Raw genomic sequence first — 25,662 nt, forward strand, 5'->3', positions numbered from 1 at the left:
GTATGGGACGACACCACAGTGGTAGGTCTCATCACCAACGACGATAAGACGGCCTACAGGGAGGAGATCAGCTCCCTGACCCACTGGTGTCAGGACAACAGTCTCACCCTCAACGTCACAAAGACAAAGGAGATGATAATGGACTTCCGGACGAGCAGAGGAATACACACCCCCATCACCATCAACGGCGACGCTGTGGAGAGGGTGAGCAGTTTCCGTTTCCTTGGAGTTCATCTGGCAGAGGATCTTACGTGGTCATGCACACGGAAAGTAAAGTGAAGAAGGCACAGCAGCGCCTCTTCTTTCTCAGAAGACTGAAAAGATTTGGCATGAGCTGCCGCATCCTCAGGACCTTCTATCGCTGTGCCATTGAGAGCATCCTCACTGGATGCATCTCCGCCTGGTATGGCAACAGCACCGCTTACAACCGCAAAGCTCTCCAGAGAGTAGTGCGGTGTGCAGAAAGGATTATTGGAGGTGAGCTTCCCTCCCTCCAGGACATCTATAAGAAGCGGTGCCTGAGGAAAGCGGGGAGGATCATCAAGGACTCAAGTCACCCCAGCCATAAACTGTTCAGACTACTTCCATCAGGAAGGAGGTTCTGCAGCATCCGGTCCAGAACCAGCAGAATGAGAGACAGCTTTTTCCATCAGGCCATCAGACTGCTGAACACGGCGCAGACACCTCACCCTCACTACTGAAACTCCAATATTACACACTCCATACTGTACATTAATGCCACTGTTTTGCACATACCAACCTCTGTATATTTTATATCTCTTATGTTATTGTTTACTTTATTCATTTGTATATTTAGATTAGCCATTTTTATATTTTACTTGTTTTTACATTACTGTATTTTTGCACAACTCTGTTGCTGTGAAGCTCGCACACAAGAATTTCACTCGCATGTACTGTACCAGTGTACCTGCACATGTGACGTGACAATAAAAGTGATTTGATTTGATTTGAAATGCAAGAAGCTGTTAACGAATATGCTAACAGTAGCTTTACCAACGTTAAGTTCAAGTTACCAAGTTTAAATTAACCAAAAACACCCAGCAACAAACAGACCAGCATGGAGGAGAGTGCTACCACCAAAACAGCTTTCCTAATGTCTGAATGAAGCTCCTTAATGAAGGGAGAAACGCTCCCGGTGATTTTCGACATCTGCGATAGAGATGAATTAGCGCATTTGACCCCGGAAGTTGCTGTCCGTTGCCGGGGGGCGAAGGCGGGCAAAACAGGAAAGGAATCTCGTAGCGGACGGACATTGTTCCGGGTCTTCGGTATTTGGCGGAGAAGAGGGCGAACTAGAGGAAAAACAGGCAGATTCCTCCTCTATTTACAAACTCCTGGGGATATAACAAGTGGGCGTGGTGCGTCGACTACCGGATCTGACATCGACGAATTTTTAGAATCGAGCCGTCGACGTCATTGATGCGTCGCCACAGCTCTAGTTACATATGTCATCTAATTATTAAATAGAAATCACCTCTGCATTCCTGTTGGTAGAAATCAGGTTGGGATCAGTCTGCTTCAGGTTGTCTTCCGGCATCTGACTCTGGATTGCCTCAGGTGAGACCTGCATCAGACAAGCATCAGCTACTCAATACAAGTTAGTGACAAACTGCTGTTCCCATATTGTTGCTTTGTTTTTTATACATTTACACTATATATAAAAACGTGTAGAAAATTCTTACTGCATTAGAATGCAAACACACTGCCTTGCCTAAAAAAGAAGTTGCCACCTAGATTTATTTAAGCAAACAGAGAGGAGCCTCCTATTGGATAATTACTGCATGGGCGATAATCTTTCAACTGGCAACAAGTTATTTAACTCCAACTGCTGCAGTGAGTTGCTTCTCATTTCTTAAACAGCCATGTAGAAAAACACATCTGGTGGTCGTGTAAAAGATGTTCGTCTGTTTTGAGAAGGGTCAAATGATTAGCATGAATAGGGCAGTGAAAACATCTAAGGAACTAAATATGACTTAAGAACTGTCAGTAGCCACATTTACATGGGCACAATTAAATTGAACGCCCAATCAGATAAAAAATTCTACATGTAAACATGTAAATCGAAGTGTTATGATCCAATTCGGCCCGATCGGAATGAAGTTTCAATCCAATTGAGAGGTGGTTTTGTCCGATCATCATTCCAACTGACGTGCATGTACACAGCCATTTGGATTATTTGAGTAAAATATTGCCCACTGCGCATAAGTGCAACAGCTAGCTTTTTCTTTTGGTGGTGACATTTTTTGGGCTGGACAATGTATAATGCCACTGAACCTACGAATGTCCACATAAACACTATGGTCCTCCTAAACAACAATAGGATAGAAAGCTACTAAACACACACACACCCCCACACACAGATGGCTTACTAAAATTAAAACCTCTGTTTGGGACTGTCCTGACAAACCAGTGTCCATGTAAATCACATAACACTCAGATACACTTACACACTAATTACAAGAGTGGTTGACTAACATCTTACAACAAGTTGCATATATCATCTAATTATTAAATAGAAATCACCTCTGCATTCCTGTTGGTAGAAATCAGGTTGGGATCAGTCTGCTTCAGGTTGTCTTCCGGCATCTGACTCTGGATTGCCTCAGGTGAGACCTGCATCAGACAAGCATCAGCTACTCAATACAAGTTAGTGACAAACTGCTGTTCCCATATTGTAGCTTTGTTTTTTATACATTTACACTATATATAAAAACGTGTAGAAAATTCTTACTGCATTAGAATGCAAACACACTGCCTTGCCTAAAAAAGAAGTTGCCACCTAGATTTATTTAAGCAAACAGAGAGGAGCCTCCTATTGGATAATTACTGCATGGGCGATAATCTTTCAACTGGCAACAAGTTATTTAACTCCAACTGCTGCAGTGAGTTGCTTCTCATTTCTTAAACAGCTATGTAGAAAAACATCTGGTGGTCGTGTAAAAGATGTTCATCTGTTTTGAGAAGGGTCAAATGATTAGCATGAATAGGGCAGTGAAAACATCTAAGGAACTAAATATGACTTAAGAACTGTCAGTAGCCACATTTACATGGGCACAATTAAATTAAACGCCCAATCAGATAAAAAATTCTACATGTAAACATGTAAATCGAAGTGTTATGATCCAATTCGGCCCGATCGGAATGAAGTTTCAATCCAATTGAGAGGTGGTTTTGTCCGATCATCATTCCAACTGACGTGCATGTACACAGCCATTTGGATTATTTGAGTAAAATATTGCCCACTGCGCATAAGTGCAACAGCTAGCTTTTTCTTTTGGTGGTGACATTTTTTGGGCTGGACAATGTATAATGCCACTGAACCTACGAAGGTCCACATAAACCCAATGGTCCTCCTAAACAACAATAGGATAGAAAGCTACTAAACACACACACACCCCCACAGACAGATGGCTAACTAAAATGAAAACCTCTGTTTGGGACTGTCCTGACAAACCAGTGTCCATGTAAATCACATAACACTCAGATACACTTACACACTAATTACAAGAGTGGTTGACTAACATCTTACAACAAGTTACATATATCATCTAATTATTAAATAGAAATCACCTCTGCATTCCTGTTGGTAGAAATCAGGTTGGGATCAGTCTGCTTCAGGTTGTCTTCCGGCATCTGACTCTGGATTGCCTCAGGTGAGACCTGCATCAGACAAGCATCAGCTACTCAATACAAGTTAGTGACAAACTGCTGTTCCCATATTGTTGCTTTGTTTTTTATACATTTACACTATATATAAAAACGTGTAGAAAATTCTTACTGCATTAGAATGCAAACACACTGCCTTGCCTAAAAAAGAAGTTGCCACCTAGATTTATTTAAGCAAACAGAGAGGAGCCTCCTATTGGATAATTACTGCATGGGCGATAATCTTTCAACTGGCAACAAGTTATTTAACTCCAACTGCTGCAGTGAGTTGCTTCTCATTTCTTAAACAGCCATGTAGAAAAACACATCTGGTGGTCGTGTAAAAGATGTTCGTCTGTTTTGAGAAGGGTCAAATGATTAGCATGAATAGGGCAGTGAAAACATCTAAGGAACTAAATATGACTTAAGAACTGTCAGTAGCCACATTTACATGGGCACAATTAAATTGAACGCCCAATCAGATAAAAAATTCTACATGTAAACATGTAAATCGAAGTGTTATGATCCAATTCGGCCCGATCGGAATGAAGTTTCAATCCAATTGAGAGGTGGTTTTGTCCGATCATCATTCCAACTGACGTGCATGTACACAGCCATTTGGATTATTTGAGTAAAATATTGCCCACTGCGCATAAGTGCAACAGCTAGCTTTTTCTTTTGGTGGTGACATTTTTTGGGCTGGACAATGTATAATGCCACTGAACCTACGAATGTCCACATAAACACTATGGTCCTCCTAAACAACAATAGGATAGAAAGCTACTAAACACACACACACCCCCACACACAGATGGCTTACTAAAATTAAAACCTCTGTTTGGGACTGTCCTGACAAACCAGTGTCCATGTAAATCACATAACACTCAGATACACTTACACACTAATTACAAGAGTGGTTGACTAACATCTTACAACAAGTTGCATATATCATCTAATTATTAAATAGAAATCACCTCTGCATTCCTGTTGGTAGAAATCAGGTTGGGATCAGTCTGCTTCAGGTTGTCTTCCGGCATCTGACTCTGGATTGCCTCAGGTGAGACCTGCATCAGACAAGCATCAGCTACTCAATACAAGTTAGTGACAAACTGCTGTTCCCATATTGTAGCTTTGTTTTTTATACATTTACACTATATATAAAAACGTGTAGAAAATTCTTACTGCATTAGAATGCAAACACACTGCCTTGCCTAAAAAAGAAGTTGCCACCTAGATTTATTTAAGCAAACAGAGAGGAGCCTCCTATTGGATAATTACTGCATGGGCGATAATCTCAACTGGCAACAAGTTATTTAACTCCAACTGCTGCAGTGAGTTGCTTCTCATTTCTTAAACAGCTATGTAGAAAAACATCTGGTGGTCGTGTAAAAGATGTTCATCTGTTTTGAGAAGGGTCAAATGATTAGCATGAATAGGGCAGTGAAAACATCTAAGGAACTAAATATGACTTAAGAACTGTCAGTAGCCACATTTACATGGGCACAATTAAATTGAACGCCCAATCAGATAAAAAATTCTACATGTAAACATGTAAATCGAAGTGTTATGATCCAATTCGGCCCGATCGGAATGAAGTTTCAATCCAATTGAGAGGTGGTTTTGTCCGATCATCATTCCAACTGACGTGCATGTACACAGCCATTTGGATTATTTGAGTAAAATATTGCCCACTGCGCATAAGTGCAACAGCTAGCTTTTTCTTTTGGTGGTGACATTTTTTGGGCTGGACAATGTATAATGCCACTGAACCTACGAAGGTCCACATAAACCCAATGGTCCTCCTAAACAACAATAGGATAGAAAGCTACTAAACACACACACACCCCCACAGACAGATGGCTTACTAAAATGAAAACCTCTGTTTGGGACTGTCCTGACAAACCAGTGTCCATGTAAATCACATAACACTCAGATACACTTACACACTAATTACAAGAGTGGTTGACTAACATCTTACAACAAGTTACATATATCATCTAATTATTAAATAGAAATCACCTCTGCATTCCTGTTGGTAGAAATCAGGTTGGGATCAGTCTGCTTCAGGTTGTCTTCCGGCATCTGACTCTGGATTGCCTCAGGTGAGACCTGCATCAGACAAGCATCAGCTACTCAATACAAGTTAGTGACAAACTGCTGTTCCCATATTGTAGCTTTGTTTTTTATACATTTACACTATATATAAAAACGTGTAGAAAATTCTTACTGCATTAGAATGCAAACACTGCCTTGCCTAAAAAAGAAGTTGCCACCTAGATTTATTTAAGCAAACAGAGAGGAGCCTCCTATTGGATAATTACTGCATGGGCGATAATCTTTCAACTGGCAACAAGTTATTTAACTCCAACTGCTGCAGTGAGTTGCTTCTCATTTCTTAAACAGCCATGTAGAAAAACACATCTGGTGGTCGTGTAAAAGATGTTCGTCTGTTTTGAGAAGGGTCAAATGATTAGCATGAATAGGGCAGTGAAAACATCTAAGGAACTAAATATGACTTAAGAACTGTCAGTAGCCACATTTACATGGGCACAATTAAATTGAACGCCCAATCAGATAAAAAATTCTACATGTAAACATGTAAATCGAAGTGTTATGATCCAATTCGGCCCATCGGAATGAAGTTTCAATCCAATTGAGAGGTGGTTTTGTCCGATCATCATTCCAACTGACGTGCATGTACACAGCCATTTGGATTATTTGAGTAAAATATTGCCCACTGCGCATAAGTGCAACAGCTAGCTTTTTCTTTTGGTGGTGACATTTTTTGGGCTAGACAATGTATAATTCCACTGAACCTACGAAGGTCCACATAAACCCTATGGTCCTCCTAAACAACAATAGGATAGAACGCAACTAAACACACACACACACACACACACACAGATGGCTTACTAAAATGAAAACCTCTGTTGGGACTGTCCTGACAAACCAGTGTCCATGTAAAGCACATAACACTCAGATACACTTACACACTAATTACAAGAGTGGTTGACTAACATCTTACAACAAGTTGCATATATCATCTAATTATTAAATAGAAATCACCTCTGCATTCCTGTTGGTAGAAATCAGGTTGGGATCAGTCTGCTTCAGGTTGTCTTCTGGCATCTGACTCTGGATTGCCTCAGGTGAGACCTGCATCAGACAAGCATCAGCTACTCAATACAAGTTAGTGACAAACTAAATTTAGACAATTCTTGAAGAAATTCAATATTTGTTTAGGACATAGTGTCAAAAAAATCTCCCCAAGAAAATTTAAATTGAGGACATGGATCCATGTCTTGTGCAGCTTGCCTGTCTACTTGTTTGTAAAAGGCATGTATTTGTATAGCAGTGGACTGCAAATTAACTGCCAGTCTCTGGCTTTTTGTCAAACTCTGACCCTGACTCTACTCCATCTACTCCACCTAACCTATAAACTGCTGCAGGCAGAAAGCTCTGGAACAACTAGTGACTCCACACCCTAGCCAAATCAGAGACAGTCAGTCTCTTACATAGTATTTTTAGACTTGGTCAGCATGCTAAGAACCACAACCAATCAGGTACTGAAAATTTGGGTGAAAATACTGAACCATGTCTTTGGAAAAGGCAGTAAAATTGAACCACACCCATCCAAGTCACACGGAGTAGTACTGTTGGAAAACCCATATTAGAAGTAGCATAATTTAAGTTAACAATAAAAATAGACTACCTCTGCACTTCTATGGAGCGGCTCAAGGTCTGGATCAGTTTGGTTTGCGTTGTTTGCTGCCACCTTACTATGCCTCTTTTCAGTCCTTATCTGCATCAGAAAATGAATAAAAGTTAGTGATAGTCTTAATTCATACCACTCAAGTAACATCAAAGGAAAGCTGAAAATTATTAGGATGAAAAAAAAAACATGCTTTGTCTTTCATAAAAATATTGTACACGTGTTAAAAATGATTGGATTTTATACTGTAAATAAACATTAACTTGTTTCTTCCATAGGCAAATTTCATAGGCATTCAAAATTTAATGACTCAATTGTCAGTCACCTTGCATCTCCATGGCCAGTCTGAGTCACCGTAATTATAGGTTACCTCTTCTCCCTGGCTTATTTCTCGAATAGCAAACAAGCACAAATGGGGCTTCCCTTGCACAGTCAGGTACTTCATTTTGGCATTAGGACAGACATGATCATCATTGACAAGTCTTCCAAGTGACCCATCTTCTTTTGCTGCATCAACACTAAAACATTAATGCATCAATTATTACATCATAAATTGTCTTGTGACTTCCAGTGACAGCACATTCAGCCATTTCTAATTTGATTGTATAATCATACTCACCACCACAGCTTTCCGTCAAAGTAGAATTCAAACAGAAACACTTTAAGTGTATCATGATAAACTCTTTGTCTCCTCTCACATTCCTCCTTACTGATCAGTTCTCCTCTATATTCCAACAGAAAGTCTCCTTTTTGAAAAGAGGTAGTTACAAAGACACCACGGCCTTGTTGAGGGAGGGAGGGAGGGGGGGAGGACGGGAGGGGAGAGAGAGAGAGAGAGAGAGAATTGTCAATGTAGAGTTCAGGTTATATTTTTATTAAACTACCAGAAAATAATTATACCTTTGTAGGCACTGATGGATTTTACGTCAAATCCCACTTTGTCCTTTCCATTCTCAATGTGATATTTAGCATCTCCTTTTGGGTTAATGCGTCTTTGCCTCTCCATGTTTTACTGGCATCTGTAAAGTTAAAGTCCCATAGTCATCATCACACACGTGTGAAATTACATCTCCACACTTGACCCATCCCCACAGGGAGCTGTGAGCTACAGCAGTGGCTGTGCTCGAGAACCATTTGGTGGTTTAAACCCAAATCCAACCCATTGAAGCCGAGTGTCAAGAAGGGAGGCGTGGGGTCCCGTAAGTCTGGTCGCCTTATGACCCAACTGGGAATTGACCTCCCAGTCCCAAGGCGGGCACTAAATAATAGCAAGAGTTAAATCTTAAGGAAAGCTACAGGAAGGGTAACAAAATGATAATTCCAAGTTTCAAATAATGATAATTCTGACGTTACGTTCATGCTGCAGGTCCTGATGCTCAATTCCGAAAATCCTAATATTTTTGTGTGGTTGTTTACATTTTGACTGAAATGTGACATCAAACTCTCTCCAGTGTGAACGCTTTATGGCCCCAAAGTGACCTGCATGCGCAGAGGACAAGAAGTCACACTCACCAGAGTTGTAACTAGGAGAGGCAGAGTTGTGATGTGAAAGCCTTCACTGACAGTTCATTCACAGAATCAGGATCACACCTGTCAAGTCTCCAGTTTAGGGATGTTTTAAATACTGTAAACTATTTTATTCCTTGTTCCTGCCGTCTTCCCAAATTATTATTTACCAAAAATGTTCCAGTATAGACCCTTTTACTGTTTGTAAACAATATGACTTCAGCGAGAATGCGCGCAGCTTGGCAACAGAGAATGGCGTTGTTTCAGGCTTTATCAAGCTACGCTGCTGGGTTATCACCAGCAAATCTTGAATGTTGTATTATTAAACTCACTTTAACGAATGCCGACAGACTCCCGGATCCCTGTGGCATTACGGAATGGGTGGAAGATGTAGGTGCGTGGCCAGATATCCAGTGGCCCGATATGTACACGTTTTTAGTGGAGAGGCCCAGTAAGTACACAAGTGAGAAGCTACGGGCATACAAATCGTTAGATGCATACAACTATGTTGTCTGTGGCCACGTACAGAAAGTAAAATATCACGACATAGACTCTGAGTTTTGCGTCTTGAAGGCAGAAGTCCTTCCTAGCCAAAGACAAGGACTGCTATGTATGAGGCTTGGGTCATAGTAAACAAACCAGAGAACTACGTCTTCACAGCCAACTGTGCCTGCATGGCAGGGTGAGTATAGCATAGGTTTCTTTTTTTAGCGTGCTCAGAGTACAATCGTGTAAATTTTAGAGAAATACAGTTTATACTAATATGCAGTGGGAAAATACAGATGAATTAGAATGAAATGTTAATTTGAAGCATGAAATAAAGCGTATAAATTTGTTTATTTCTGTCATTTTGATGTTCCAGACTTGGGTCATGCTGCAGCCACGCAGCAGCAATTTGATTCAAAGTTGAGTTTGTGTTAGGATGGGAAAAACAGGAAAGGCTGCAGTTACACTTTTGATGGCCTGCAGCCACAGACGCCTCCGATTTTGTTCAAATGGATGTGCTCCCTTCGGAATTCTGTAAAGTTTCAGTCCACTGCTTGAAGAGAAGCGATTCTGGCATCCATACACGCAACAACCCGACTTTTTTTAAGTGCTCAGAACTTCAAAACAAAAGGTTTCAAACGCTGTTTTAGTATCGAATGTGAATGAGGAAGCCTTCACTCTCGTTGCCAGGCTGCGCGCGCAACTTTTGATGACGTAGGTAGTAAAAGGGTCTATTATGCTCATTCACAGAGAACCATCTTTAATTATTCTACAGGTTATTGTTCACCCTTCTGACGCTCAAACACACACACACACGAGTGTTGGTGAGTGGCTGCGTCTGACTGCTGACGCTCCGTGTGCGTTTTTATTTCTGCAGTGAGACAAACTCACCTCACACCGTCCAGAGTTTGTTCTTTAAAGCTTCTATTAAATCCACCATGTTGACTTATATTAACAAGTTTCCTCTGCAGAAATTAAAAGTTTACATTACAAAGTAAAAGTTCGGCAGGCGTGTTTGTTTATATCTGTACGATTCTGGGAAAAACTAACAGTTGCTCCCGATTCTTGATGCCATGGCAGCCCTTAACACAACAGGAGTGTACCATTTTCTGCAGGTTTATAAGCTCACTACCAATCCCATGATGCAATGTGCTACAGCACCAAGCTAATGCTAAACTAGCAGCTGTAGCTTCACAAATTCAATAAATGTAACCAAAAACTGTAAGATTCACAACCTTTCATTAGTTTTCCAACTATATAAAACTAATTTGAAAACGTTGCTACAAGCCAGGGCTTTCCCTATCCCCCCCCCCCACACTCCCCACCCTCATCAGGGACAACGCACGGTACCGAATCCATCCATACACTCACCCCCACCTCCCCAGTTATCACGTTCGACGCACGGTACCGAATCTATCCATACGCTCACCCCCACCTCCCCAGTTATCACGTTCGACGCACGGTACCGAATCTATCCATACGCTCACCCCCACCTCCCCACGTTATCACGTTCGACGCACGGTACCGAATCTTTCCATGCGCTCACCCCCACCTCCCCACGTTATCACGTTCGACGCACGGTACCGAATCTATCCATACGCTCACCCCCACCTCCCCACGTTATCACGTTCGACGCACGGTACCGAATCTTTCCATGCGCTCACCCCCACCTCACCCCGCTATCACGGATGACGCACGGTACCGAATCTATCCATACGCTCACCCCCACCTCCCCACGTTATCACGTTCGACGCACGGTACCGAATCTATCCATACGCTCACCCCCACCTCCCCACGTTATCACGTTCGACGCACGGTACCGAATCTTTCCATGCGCTCACCCCCACCTCACCCCGCTATCACGGATGACGCACGGTACCGAATCTATCCATACGCTCACCCCCACCTCCCCAGTTATCACGTTCGACGCACGGTACCGAATCTATCCATACGCTCACCCCCACCTCACCCCGCTCTCACGGATGACGCACGGTACCGAATATATCCGTGCGCTCACCCCCACCTCCCCAAGTTATCACGGACGACGAACGGTAGCGATTCTATCAGTCCAGCTCCCCCCCCCCCCCCCCATCACGGATGACGCACGGTACCGAATCTACCCGTGCGCTCACCCCACCTCCCCCCCCGTTATCACGGACGACGAACGGAAGCGAATCTTATAAACGTGCTCTTCCACCAGCCTCGCTACAACGCCTGGGCTTCTCTACCGCCAGGCTTAAGTTTTCTGGAGGACACCCTGCAAGCTAATGCTAAGCTAGCTAGCAACTCACTGCTAACCAAACGAACTGCATTGCATTCTCTAAATACTTGCTACAAGTCTATTGTTACATCAAAGAAACATTAAAACTAGAAAATAACCGAAATGTATTAATACTATTGCTTACCTGTGAAGTTTAATCCACGGGGACCTCCATTTTGAGTGCTGCAGCTTTGAAGGCATTTAAAATTTAAAGGCACGTCTTCAGGAAGTAGCTTTGAGGGGTTGGGCTTTATGTCCCGCCCACAGCCAATCACAAAAGGGACACCCCAAAACCCCGCGAAGTGTATAAATGTGTATAAAAGTGCAATAAATACACAACATCCAGGGGCGCTGTGTTATACACATAAATACACAAAAATCATATTGAGTGGTATAGATGGACAAATTAATAAACTGAAAATAAAAGCTGTTTATATATTATTAAGTGTCAAAACACAATCCAAACTATAAAGCCACTTGTAAAGTATAGGTTTTGCCCAAAATCCATGAGAAAAAATTATTTTTAAGTACTTAAAAAAGCAAATACATACCATGATTTAGGCGGACCTTGGCCTAGTCCTCCTAAGACACAAAGGTCCTTGTAATGTCGGTACGTATTCAGGTCAAAAGTCCAGATATGCCACAAAAACACACGCACACACACACACACACACACACACACACACATACACACACACACACACACACACACACACACACACACACACACACGCATACACACACACACACACACACACACACACTTACACACACACACACACACACACACACACACACACACACACAGATATAATCTAAAAGATGATCCCAGGAGAGTACAGACGCTTCTCTTTTCTCTCCCTTATCTTTTTTCCCAAGGCCCTTGTCCTGTTTGCCTACAGAGTGCTTCTCTGCATTCCTCCTGAAAACTTTATTGGATTTTATTAACTGGTCATTCAAAGCAATCGACAAGATTTTTTCTTTGAATGTCAGCTCTCGTGGTCTGCCTGTATCTGTTTAGTTCTACATGTTTTGTGTGTGTAACCTTGGTCAGACTGCGCTGTGGAGACAAGTTTCTGTGCTTCAGGACACTGGAGAACTGACAATAAAGTTTAATCTGATTCTGAAAATAGATCCTCCTGGGACCGGCAGAACCTCCGTGCCATCCTGGATTAGTGCAAACAATGAGTCAAACTAACGAGTTACTCCATCATCTGGAAAATTTATTCTGCTAAATGATCAGTTAAATATTATCTAGAGTCATATCAAAATATACATGCAGCAGTAAAACTGGCAGCATGTTATTTATTTATCTGTAAACAGGTGTGTGTTGCCGTATCCCAGGGATAAAACTAACCTGACCGACTAGAAGAGGCTTCAGAAGCTACATCTGACTGATGACACGCTGTTATGCTAACGCTAAAGCCTGATTTATGCTTCTCCGTCTGCGTCAGTGCGGAGCACACGCAACACCATTATCCGTCCTTGCGTAGGGATCCGGCAGGCACGCAAGTACGTACGGAGTCGAGCCCACTTTTTTAAACATCCGTCAAATGAAACAGATTACGCAAGCTTGTGATTGGTCAGGACGCCGCTGTTGTTTACAGCGCCGCCATTGCAAAGAGAGACGAGGAAAACTAGAAAACTAGCGCCAGACACGGAGAAGCTTGACGAATACCTCACGAGAAAACTCTAAAACTATTTACGTTTAATTCTCCTGTGACTGGAGGAGTGAAAAGATGCGCAGCAAGCATTTTATTTGTGGACGAAAATGACAGGAAACGTGGGTTTAGAGGTGGGGAGCGCATGAAGAGATGGAGGAGAATGAGAGACAAATATGTCCGTGTTAAAAGTCTCTTATATTCACAAAAAACACAATATAAAAACACTATCTTGGACCGATACTTTTTTTTTCTTTTCTTTTTTGGTGCACCGTTCCTGGAGACACTGCAGCGCTACGCCCTCTGTTGTCCTGCCGAGGAATTGCTTTGCAACACTCTCCAGGAGATGGAGAAGTATGAAAGCAAAACGCTTCCGTCAATCCGTGCGTGTCTGTCCCTTGCGGAGCTGACGGAGAAGCATAAACCAGGCTTAATGCAGAAACACCGGAGTTGATGTTGTGTTCTATGGACCTGCAGAAAGAGGAAAACAATCAAAAAAGGGACACACAACAATACAACAAGAGCAAAATAACATTGTGTCAACCTCATGAGGAAATATAAAATCAATATTATTTTGCTGAACAATCGCACAATAATAAGTCTTACCTTTTATTTTGTACAAACACAGCGTTATCTCCATGTGTTCATGTTTGCCTATGTGCAGCACTTGTGCTATGTCAATAAATGTTGACTTGAGACTGTGTTGACTCCAGAGGATTTTTAGTTTTCCTATGATCAAATCTTTGTTGTTGTTTCATCTGACCTGCGGCCGCATGTCTTGGGCACTCGGGTGGAGAGGGGCGGAGCTGTCAACTAACCACTACCTGGTGGTGAGTTGGCTCCAATGGTGGAGGAGGATGACGGTCAGACCAGGCAGACCCAAACATATTGAGAGGGTCTGCTAGGAACATCTGGCAGAGTCTCCTGTCAGAAGGAGCTTCAGTTCCCACCTCCGACAGAACTTCCAAAATGTTCTGGGGGAGGCTGGGGACATTGAGTCCAAGTGGGCCCTGTTTCGTGCCTCCATTATTGAGGTGGCCGACCAGAGCTGTGACCACAGGGATGTAGGTGCCTCTCATGGCGGCAACCCTCAAACCCGCTGGTGGACACCAGTGGTTAGGGATGCTGTCAAGCTGAAGAAAGAGTCATATTAGGTCTTTTTGGCCTGTGGGACTCCAGAGGCAGCTGATAGGTACCGGCAGTCCAAGCGGAATGCGACTTTAGGTGGTCATGAAGGAAAAAAGCCAGGCATGGGATGAGTTAGGTGAGACCATGGAACAATGCTTCCATACAGCTTCGAGGAGATTCTGATCCACCATCCAGCGCCTCAGGATGGGAAAGCGGTGAGCTACCAACACTATCTATAGTGGGGACAGTGTGCTGCTGACCTCTACCTGAGATGTTGTGGATCGGTGGGCAGAATACTTCGAAGACTTCCTCAATCCCACCAGCAAGTCTTCTAGTGAGGAAGCAGAGTCTGGGGACTTTGGGTTGGACTCTCCAATCTCTGGTGCTGAGGTCACTGAGGTGGTCAAAAAGCTGCTCTGTGGCAAGGCTCCAGGGGTGGATGAGATCCGCCCGCAGTTCCTTAAGGCTTTGAATGTTGTAGAGCTGTGTTGGCTGACAAGGCTCTGCAATATTGCATGGACATTGGGGTGGTTCCACTGGACTGGCAGATCGGGGTGGTGGTCCCCCAATTTAAAAAAGGGGACCACAGGATGTGTTCCAACTACAGGGGGATCACACTCCTGAGCCTCCCTGGTAAGGTCTATTCAGTGGTTCTGGAGAGGAGGGTCTGTTGGATTGTTGAACCTCAGATTCAGGAGGAGCAATGTGGTTTTTGTCCCGGTCATGGAACACTGGACCAGCTCTATACCCTTAGGGGGTCCTGGAGGGTGCGTGGGACTTAGCCCAACCAATCTACATGTGTTTTTTGGATTTGGACAAGGCCTTTGACTGCGTCCCTCGAGGGGCCCTGTGGGGGGTGCTCCGGGAGTATGGGGTATCAGGCCCTCTGATACGGGCTGTTAGGTCCCTGTAGGACCGGTGTCAGAGCTTGGTCCATGTTGCCGGCAGTAAGTCGAGCTCGTTCCCAGTGAGAGTTGGCTTCTCCAAGGCTGCCCTTTGTCACCGATTCTGTTCGTAACTTTTATGGACAGGATTTCTAGGAGCAGCCAAGGTGTGGAGGGCATCCATTTTGGTGGCCTGAGGATTGAGTCTCTGCTTTTTGCAGACGACGTGGTCCTGTTGTGTGCAAATGTGATGATCTTGAGTCGAAAAAGGGTAGAATGCCTTCTCCAGGTCAGGGATAAAGTCCTGCCCAAAGTGGAGGAGTTTACGTATCTCAAGGTCTTGTTCATGAGTGAGGGAAAGATGGATTTTTGTGATATTGTTAAAACGTTATCATTGCAGCTGTTTTTTAGCTCCATAATTGCCTCATAAACATGAAACATCAGGATTTGTATTGATGAAGAACTTTGTTCTGTGGTTCTGTGAGTGATAAGCAGAGCCCTACTGGATGTGACAGACGTTTGCTGTTTCTCTGCAGTTGTTGAAGCAGCACCTTCTTCAGACACAGATATGGAGGTTGTGTTTTGATGTTTTGTGGCTGCAGACACCGTTCTGGTTCATGTTTAACCAGAAGCACTGTGACTGCTGTGTTTTTAGCGTGGCACGTTCCAGGACAGGTACAGAAAAAGCTTCATTAACAGGAATAATATAGTAGTGAGAGCGCCTTCGCTGCCGTGGGACTGAGTCACTTTTCCTCCTGAGCTTCATCAGCGTGTGAGATGAAGATGACCACTAAAGCATTAGAGTTTGATTCAGTGCTGCTGTACGATTAGTGGGTAGGGATTAATACGGAGCCGAGGACAGAAACACACAGCACCTTCCTCCCAGACCTGCTAGAGTTGGTTCCCCCCCCCCCCCCCCCCCCCATGCTTCACCTGGAGAACAGGAGAATATTCCATCAAAGACAATCCTAGTCCCAGTTTAGACACATTTAATGTGTGTGTGTGCGTCTGTGTGTGTGTGTGTGTGTGTGTGCGTGTGTGCGTGTGTGCGTGTGTGCGTGTGTGTGTGTCTGTGTGTCTGTGTGTGTGTGTGTGTGCGTGTGTGCGTGTGTGCGTGTGTGCGTGTGCGTGTGTGCGTGTGTGCGTGTGCGCGTGTGCGCGTGTGCGCGTGTGCGTGTGCGCGTGTGCGCGTGTGCGTGTGTGCGTGTGTGTGTGTGTGTGCGTGTGTGCGTGTGTGCGTGTGTGCGTGTGTGTGTGTGTGTGTCTGTGTGTGTGCGTGTGTGCGTGTGTGTGTGTGTGTGTGTGTGTGTGTGTGTGTGTGTGTCTGTGTGTGTGTGTGCGTGTGTGCGTGTGTGCGTGTGTGTGTGTGTGTGTGTGTGTGTGTGTGTGTGTGTGTGTGTGTGTGTGTGTGTGTGTGTGTGTGTGTGTGTGTGTGTGATAGAGTATGAGCCAACCATTCAATAACATTTCTATTACTATTTCATTTTCCAAGGACGAGGTGTTTCAGAGTCTCCTGTTTTTTTCTGGCCAAGTATTGATCTTGTGTGTGTCATTAGTCACTGTGCATCTCCATGGCGACCGTGGACTTTAATTATTGTGACTAACCCTAATTCTACTTTTACAAGTAGGGTATTAATTCTATCCTTACAAGTGTATGTTCATCCAGTTCTGATCGGAGTCGTTGGCCCTAAGCCCCCTCCCCTTTAACAAGCCAGGTTACTCATCTCCATGGAAACCTACCTAAAAATGAGTGTGACTTGACAATTCCCTTCAGAGTTTAGGGATAGCCAGTGCTTCACTAGTGGTCTTAAATTCAACACAGAAACCGGATGAATTTGCATGAAGGAAGGGAACAGCAGAGCACAACATTCTGTAGTAATTCTGCAAAAAACGAAGCTGAGCTTGGAAAAATGATCAACAACCAGGTTTCACTTGTGTTTTCTCATAGTCACATGATTGAATCAGCTCAACAGTTTCTGGTATGTAAAGCATTTTATGTTTTTTTAAAGAAAAAACAGGAAACAGCTGGATCCAAGGCCCAAAGTCACAATTTAGGCTTGCATCCACCTTTAAAGGGATGTTCTGAGCTCCGTCCTCTACGTTTATGTCAGATACTACCAGGGCTGATTCTCACAAACACACTGGGTGAAAAATTCACCCTCTCCTGAGACAGAGTTGGTTTTGTGTCTCAAGAAGAGAAAATAAGGGAAATAAGTCATCAGCTGCACCAGTGGTTTAAAAATATGGCAGCAATGTCAGGAACGGTGTAAATCATCCTCTCGGGGATCAGGATTTGTTGCATCTGTTAATAAATAGTCAGAACTCATTGCTAAGAATGAAGTTAGAGCTTCAGAGAGAAGTCATTCATTCATCAGATGAATAATCTGTCCAGATACCTAACCCTAACCCAATCACCTCCAGACCCTAACCCTCTGAAACAGAATCTCACTTTCAGCTCTAGAAACAACATCCTGAACATGAGTTATGTTGATGTTTAACCCATAAAAGGCTGTGTGTAGAAGACATCTGTGGGCTTACAGACTAATATCATTCAGCAAAGGCAGCACACCCCTCCAACAAGTGGCTCAGCAGCCAGACACTTTCCCTTTGGGCCCTAGGCCTTTTGCTGCTAACACTCGTTTGTCCCCAAATTAGGAGACGCTCGTTACACGTGGCTCACCTCATCTTTTTACTCAAGATGACCTTCAGAGGAAGTTGTTCGGAGAGGATTTCAGATCTCACCAAAAATGCATGAATGTTTCTGTTACTTCATACCAAGAGAACAAGTTTTTCTACCTTGAAGCTGTCAGCATGTTCAAAGAGCCCCGAGTTTGGCTTTAAGATGTTCCTCCTTGGCAAGAGCAGAGACCCAATGACAAGTCTAGAGTTAATTGAGCAGGTTGACATCAGACTTACTCTGTTCTGTTTGCCGAGTAGCAGCAGGTTGTAGGGATCTATAAAAATCATGTGGAGCAGACTCTTAGTAACGTTGTGCTGTGACCCTGCTGCTGTCTCGGTTTGATTTGCAGGTTTAACTGAATCTTGTATCACACCAGAACACCTGTGGATCTGAGGAGTCAGTGGCAGGAGGTCGGATGAGAAGAACAGAGGAGAAGATCAATCACAAGTTAGGAAGCAGCCCCATGAAGCTGAACCCTGCAGCACACACACACACCCACACACACACACATGCACGCACACACACATGCACGCACACACACTCATGCATGCACACACTCACACACATATGCATGCACGCACACGTGCGCACACACACACACACATACATACGTACATGCACATGCATGCACACATACGTACATGCACACACACACACACACATACGTACATGCACACACACACACACACACATACGTACATGCACACACACGCACACACACACACACACACACACACACACACACACACACACACACACACACACACACACACACACACATTTTGAATCTTAAGGGGATCCTAAACGACCCTGGAGGCCACGGTGGTTCTGAGACTCGTCTCTACTCAAACGGAGACTGACTTTAATGAGACTGTTATCAGAACCCAAAGCTCATAGCTGGATCTGCGTTAGAAGAGCAGTCACAGGAGATGCAACAGCTGGATTTAAACACTACATGTTTGAAAAAATCACACGAGGCAGGTGGAACCGAAGTGAGAAATCTGTTAATGAATCATTGACCTTAATTGTGCTGCTGTCTCATCTTCTTTCCCACTTTCAATTCAGTTCAATTCAAAAATACTTTATTAATCCCAGAGGGAAATTGATTGCTGTAGTAGCTCAGAATAATAATAATAATCATCAAGTCATCAAAGAGTTATTGTATATTACAATGACTGTTGGCAAGAAGGATCTCCAGTAGCGGTCAGTGTTGCAGCGAAACTGAAGAAGCCTCTGACTGAAGACACTCTTCTGTTGTCGGACAGTCTTGTGAAGAGAATACTCAGGGTTGTCCATAATTTTCTTTATTCTCTGGAGAATCCTTCTTTGCACTATCTCCTCTAGCGGTTCCGAAACTGCCGAAACTCTGGCTGAGTCCTTGAAAGGGCTTGGAGTTGGCCAGTGATCTCACATTGCCCATTATGATCGATGGAAGAGATGGTTTGAATTTCCTCTTTCTCTGTCTCCGTTTTGCTCCCGCTCTGCATCCACGCTTCTTGCGTTTTAGCTCATTTGGGATTTGTGACTTCAGTTGAGGTATTATTTCAGCCTTTCCAATGTTAATCAGCTGCTCCCGATTGTATACCAGCTTGTTGCCATGGTTACGCATCATCACAAATGCTCAAAAAGTGAAAAAGGCTAAAAAAAAGTAGTAAAAATCCCCCAAGCTTCACAGCACCAGAAACAGAAAAGTTAAGTGTCTAAAAAATACTGTTTTTCTTGAGAAACTAGAAGAAAAAATGCCCAAGAAAAGGCAAAACTTACATATAGTCAACAGAGCTACTCCAACATGCAGCCGCCCAGAGCAGTGCAGTTTACTGGTTTCTGAGCCCACTGGTTTACTAGTATCCACAGGTGGGAGCTGTCAATCAATGAGAATGCACAACAGAAGAAGAAGAAGAAGAAGAAGAAGAAGAAGAAGAAGAAGAAGAAGAAGAAGAAGAAGAAGAAGAAGAAGAAGAAGAAGAAGAAGAAGAAGAAGAAGGCCTGAGACAGGTCTGGTAGCCGTTGCTGAGGTCCGAGCTCATACTCTACATGTAGTGATTTAGGTAGAAGTCATACAGTTACCCAGTGGGACAGTCCAAACACAGAGGTCATGACTCTGGGGCAGTCTAAAGTTAGCACCCCCTTTCATCCCAGATGTACTTTCGCTGTGATAGCCGACTGACAATGACCCTGTTTTACTTCATCACCACTAAATCAGACCTGGATATCAAATCAAATCAAAACAACTTTATTTATAAGCACTTTTCATACAAAAAAATGCTACTCAAAGTGCTTCACAGATTAAAATGGCCCCATAGATCCCATATTCCCATCTCAGCCCCCCTCCCCAAGTATAAAACAATTGAAAATTACGGTTCCCCTCCAGCACCCAACTTCCAAAGTGGACATACAATCACCCGCACACTCGTCCATGCACACACACACACACACACACACACACACACACACACACACACACACACACACACACACACACACACACACACACACACACACACACACACACACACACACACACACACACACACACACGTGAACAACAGAGGAAACAATAGGCTGAGTTCAGATGGGTCAGGTAATGAACGACACATCATCAGCGGAGCCATCTGCCTTGAAAGCAACAGATCCACGGCAGCAGCCAAGACACCAGCCCATGACGCCCAGTGGGGGAGGGCAGAAACCTCCACCACTGCCCGGGCACTACCCGAGGAGCGCCCCGGCCGCCGCCGCCGCCTACCGCCGACACCAAGGCAGAGGGCTCCGCAGAGGAAACACTGGAGGATTTAAATATATAACTGTAAAATAACAAAAGCTAATATATATATATATATATATATATATATATATATATATATATATATAAACATATATAAATAAACAAATATGACAGACGATTCAGTTAAACAGACTAGATAAATAGTAATCAGTTAGAAGCTAAGCTAAAAAGGTGGGTCTTGAGCCTATTCTTAAAAGCCTGGACGTTCCCTTTGGCCCTGAGGTCCTCCAGCAGCCCGTTCCAAAGGCGAGGGCCGTAGTACTTGAAGGACGCCTCGCCGTGGGTGTGAGTCTTAACTTTAGGGATAACTAGGAGACGGCTGCCAGAGGAGCACAGAGACCGCGAGGGTTTATATACTTAAAGCATTTCTGAAAGATAAGAAGGCCCAAGACCATTAAGACACTTAAAAACCATTAAAAGAACCTTAAAATCGATCCTGAAACATACGGGGAGCCAATGCAGTGATTTTAAAACTGGAGTGATGTGCTCACGCTTCCTGGTCTTCATCAGGACACGTGCTGCTGAGTTTTGTAAAAGTTGTAAACCTGAGATGCTCTTTTTGGGAAGACCAGAAAGCAGGACATTGCAGTAATCAATTCTACTGGTTATAAAAGCATGCATCAGCATATCCGTATTGGCCCGAGAGAGAATGGGGCGGACTCTGGCGATATTCTTAAGATGGTGAAAACCTATTTTTGTGATGTTTTTAATGTGGGGAATAAAAGTCAGCTCAGAGTCAAAAATAACACCCAGATTCTTGACTTGTAGTGATGGATAAAAAGACACTGATTGTAGTTTAGGTAAAAGTTTCTCTCTCTGGGCCTCAGAACCGATGACTAAAACTTCCGTTTTGCCTTGGTTGAGCTGGAGAAAGTTTTCAGTCATCCATGATTTAATATCTAAAATGCAGTTAAAAAGTGTTTCCATTGGCTTGCGTCATCAGGAGACACGGAGATTTACAACTGTGTATCGTCAGCATAACTGTGGAGATTCACCCCATGTCTCCTGATGACGCTGCCCAGAGGGAGCATATAGAGGTTAAAAAGCACTGGGCCTAGAATTGAACCCTGAGGCACACCGCATGTGATGCTGTGGACCCCAGAGGAACAGGTATCCAAACTCACCATAAAAGTCCTGTCTGTGAGGTAGGAAGTGAACCAACTGTGAACAGCACCAGAGAGGCAGATCTGTTTTAAACGGGTTAAAACAATAGTGTGGTCTACTGTATCAAAGGCAGCGCTTAGATCCAGCAGAACCAACACTGTTGCCCTCCGAGCATCATAATTTGTTCTAAAATCATTTAAAATCTTCAGAAGGGCTGTCTCAGTGCTGTGGTTCACCCTAAAACCAGACTGAAATTTCTCTAGGACATGTTGGTGGTTGATAAAATCATTAAGTTTTATTAAAACAAGCTTCTCTAAAATTTTGCTTAGAAATGGTAAGTTGGATACCGGTCGAAAATTGTTAAAGTCATTAAAATCTAAATTGCTCTTCTTCAACAGGGGTCTGACCACCGCCCGTTTAAAAGCAGCAGGAAAGACCCCCGTCTGAAGGGAACAGTTCATCAAAGTTAAAATCTCATCTCTAAAAGAGTCATAAAATTGTTTAAAAAACCTTGTGGGAATAGGGTCCAGAACACATGTGGTGGGCCTCACTGAAGAGAAAACTTTATCAATAATCTCAGATTCAACCAAGACAAAACTGTCCAGTGTTTCCTCAGGTAGACACACACTCTCAGATTGATCGGGAGCAGCATGACATTGGGAGGAAAAAATGTTACGTCTGATGGTGTCTACCTTCCCTCTGAAGTGGGCTGCAAACTCCTCACAGAGAGCATCCGAGGGGGTTTTCTGGAGAGAACTAAATTCACGACCGAAAATATTTGTAATTGTAGAAAACAGAATTTTGGGATTATTTTTGTGTTCAGAGATGATTTTAGAAAAGTAATTATTTCTGGAATTTCTAACTGCTTTGTTGTATGATTTAATAATTCAGTGTATATTTGTTTATTAATTGTGTTCTTATATTTCCTCCATTTTGTCTCCGCCGCCCAGCAAGATCTTTTCAACATTTTTAAGTTTTCATTGCTCCAAGGGGAAGCCTGTTTTGGCTGTAGTTTTTTTAATTTTAGGTGGAGCAAGCAGATCCAGAGTAGATTTAAGTCTACTGTTAAAATCATTGAAGATAAAATCACAAGGGGCATTTAAATTAATAGGAGGGATCTTTTTAAAAGTTTCCACAAAACCAGCAGCCACTTCAGGGGTTAGATAGCGTTTCATTGCAGTTCTCACAGAGGTCTCCTGCTGAATTATGCTGGTAATGCTAAAAAACACACAGAAATGATCTGAGATCGCTAAATCCATGACAGAGGACACACCGGTGGACAGACCATACGAGATGACCAAGTCCAGGGTGTGTCCTCTGTCGTGGGTTGGTTGTGCAACATGTTGTGCAAAATCCATATAACTCAAAATGTTTAAAAAAATCAGTGGTAAAAGGGTCTGTGGGGTCATCCATGTGTAAATTAAAATCACCAGCTAAAATAATACTATCAAAAGAGTTGTGCAGAATTGATAAAAACTCTGAAAATTCCTGTATAAAAAGTGCTCTGTGCCTCGGAGACCTATAAACAGTAACACAAAATCTGAAGATCGCTAAAAATTGGCTGCACTATATTCAAAAGTGGTGAAGTTGTTAAAAAAAGCAGGTTTTGCGGAAAGTGTAGAAGAACTTATAAAAGCAGTTCCGCCTCCTTTTTTTCCATTTCTTATTGAATAAGTAAAATTAAAGTTTGGTGGGGAGGCCTCTGTGAGAACAGCAGGAGCATCCGGACTCAGCCATGTTTCTGTCAAAAATACACATTTAGGGTGATTATCTAAAATGAGGTCATTTATAATGAAAGTTTTGTTCAGCAGAGAGCGAACATTTAAAAGAGCCATATTGATAGTAACTAAAGATGGAGTGACTGTGTGATTTACTGGGGGTGAGATTCTTGACAACTGTTTAAGATTATTAAGATTAGCCCGGTTAGTTTTATGTTTATGTGATCGCTCTCTGCTGATGACAGGTATGTGAGAGGTGTACAAGGGTCCAAGTCCAATATGTGGGTTACTGTTAAAATCATAACTGGGTTCATAGGATCCTGGACCAGTGGGACATCATGATGTGGGGGGAGGAGGTTGGGGCGTGGGGGTAGCTGGGGGTGGTGTGGGTAAAGGTGGTCGTGGGCAGGCTAGGCTCATTTTAAGTGTGTGGGTACCCTGTCTATTTAGATGGAGTCCGTTAGACCCAAACAGATGCTTCCTGCCCCAAAAAAATGTTAAAATTGTCAATAAAAACAATGTTGTGCTGCACAGTGACAGAAGAAAGCCAGGTGTTCAAAGATAAAATTTGGCTAAAATGTCCAATTCCTCTATCAACAGTGGGGATGGGGCCAGAGATAAAAACACACAGATGGGTGGTTTTTAAAAAGGCTAAAAAGATGGGTAAAATCACGCTTGAGGAGTTCAGACTGCTGCATGCGGGTGTCGTTGGTGCCGGCGTGGATTATAATTTTACTCACTGTTGGGTGATTGTGGATGAGGTCTGGGATCCGTTTGGCAATGTCCATGACTTTCGCTCCGGGAAAACTGTGAGTGACGTCTCCACTCATCCTGACGTGTTTGATGATTGAGTCTCCAATGATGAGGGTCCTTGGTGGCGGGTTGGCTGGAGCAGAGGATTCATCCGGGACCTGCTGGATGTTGTTCAGCAGTTCCCCGGGACTGCAGCGGTTCCCCTGGGCCGAGGGCTCCCTCCGTGGGTTTGGGGTGAAGGTGGCAACTCCTCGTCGTGCTCGGGCTGCAGCCCAGGGCTGGGCGGGGCGTGGATGGCCGTCGGCGTCCGACAACTGCTCCCACGGCGGCTCGATGGAATCTGAGGATGGTACCGTGGAGCTACGGGGCCCAGAGGCCATCACCGGAGGCAAGTCCTTCTCCAGTAGCGCAAAACGGTTGTTGAGTGGGGCAGATCGATGGCTGGAGCTTCGAACCCCCCCCCCCCCCCCCCCCCCCCCCCCCCCCCCACCGCGGCCAACCGTCAACCAGGCACCCTGGAGCGTTGGAGTGGAGCAAAGGGGGAATTTCGGCTTGGCTCCCTGCTGGAGCCAGCGCGCCCCTTCTGCCTCCTCCGCAGTTGTTATTTTGCGGGCCTCCGGTGCCCCGAGGCCGCTTGGACAACCAGCGGTAGGTCCACCCTCCACAGCCCAGCCGGGCTGGTACGGGATGGTATCCGCCAATTGAGCACTTTCGGCGGCGGCGAGTTTATGGCCAAAGATGATATCCACATCTCGCTCGTGGTCCTGGATCTGATGTAGCGTGGAGATCCTCTGCTCAAGCTCCAAAACCTTCTGAGAAAGTTTGTGGCATCCGTCACACCCAGGACTGCAGGTGAGTGGAGCCATTGTGAGGTAAAAAGCAGTCCGAACTCCAGTTAAAATGTGCCAGATAAAAGAAGGTCCTTAAAAGCTTTCTTGGGCTAAAATCGGTTAAAACCAGTCTTCTTTAAAAAAGAGATTAAAAGGAAAATAAAAATAAAAAGGCGTAGAAAACAATTAAACCCGTGTTTAGGCGAGAAAATCGAGACACCCTACATACTCGCATCCCTGGCCGGAAACGTGCAATCATCTGCTAGAAGTTCTACACCAGGAGTTTCAGAGCCTCCGAACATCTTTGGAGTTCAGCCAAGAGCAGGTTGAGCGGCTCGCGGCTGAGAACTAGTCTCTGTGGGAGTCCGTTTCGTCCCTGGAAGAGGGAATGACGCGGATCACCCAGGACAACAAGAGTCTGAAGGAGACGGTTTTGGACCTTCAGGCCCGTAGCATGAGAGAGATAGTACTGAGACCAGAGCTCCTTTCTAA

The 25,662-nt window shown here is 44.0% G+C and overlaps 1 protein-coding gene across 1 annotated transcript in view; it reads right to left on the bottom strand.

Moving 5' to 3' along the window:
- The window catches only part of LOC129160620 (histone-lysine N-methyltransferase SETD5-like), a 25,713-nt gene extending 13,840 nt beyond the window's left edge, over positions 1-11,873 (bottom strand). Inside the window, exons 1-11 of the mRNA XM_070542272.1 lie at positions 11,776-11,873; positions 8,279-8,397; positions 7,998-8,160; positions 7,704-7,896; positions 7,379-7,468; positions 6,733-6,822; positions 5,686-5,775; positions 4,641-4,730; positions 3,592-3,681; positions 2,545-2,634; positions 1,496-1,585 (exon numbers count right to left, since the gene is read on the bottom strand). Coding sequence (XP_070398373.1) covers positions 1,496-1,585; positions 2,545-2,634; positions 3,592-3,681; positions 4,641-4,730; positions 5,686-5,775; positions 6,733-6,822; positions 7,379-7,468; positions 7,704-7,896; positions 7,998-8,160; positions 8,279-8,384 — 1,092 coding nt within the window. The 5' untranslated portion in view covers positions 8,385-8,397; positions 11,776-11,873. The remainder of the gene's footprint in view (positions 1-1,495; positions 1,586-2,544; positions 2,635-3,591; positions 3,682-4,640; positions 4,731-5,685; positions 5,776-6,732; positions 6,823-7,378; positions 7,469-7,703; positions 7,897-7,997; positions 8,161-8,278; positions 8,398-11,775) is intronic.
- Between the last annotated feature and the right edge of the window lie 13,789 nt (positions 11,874-25,662).

Source organism: Nothobranchius furzeri, chromosome 12, assembly GCF_043380555.1.
Source record: "Nothobranchius furzeri strain GRZ-AD chromosome 12, NfurGRZ-RIMD1, whole genome shotgun sequence".
Classification (NCBI taxonomy): Eukaryota; Metazoa; Chordata; class Actinopteri; order Cyprinodontiformes; family Nothobranchiidae; genus Nothobranchius; species Nothobranchius furzeri.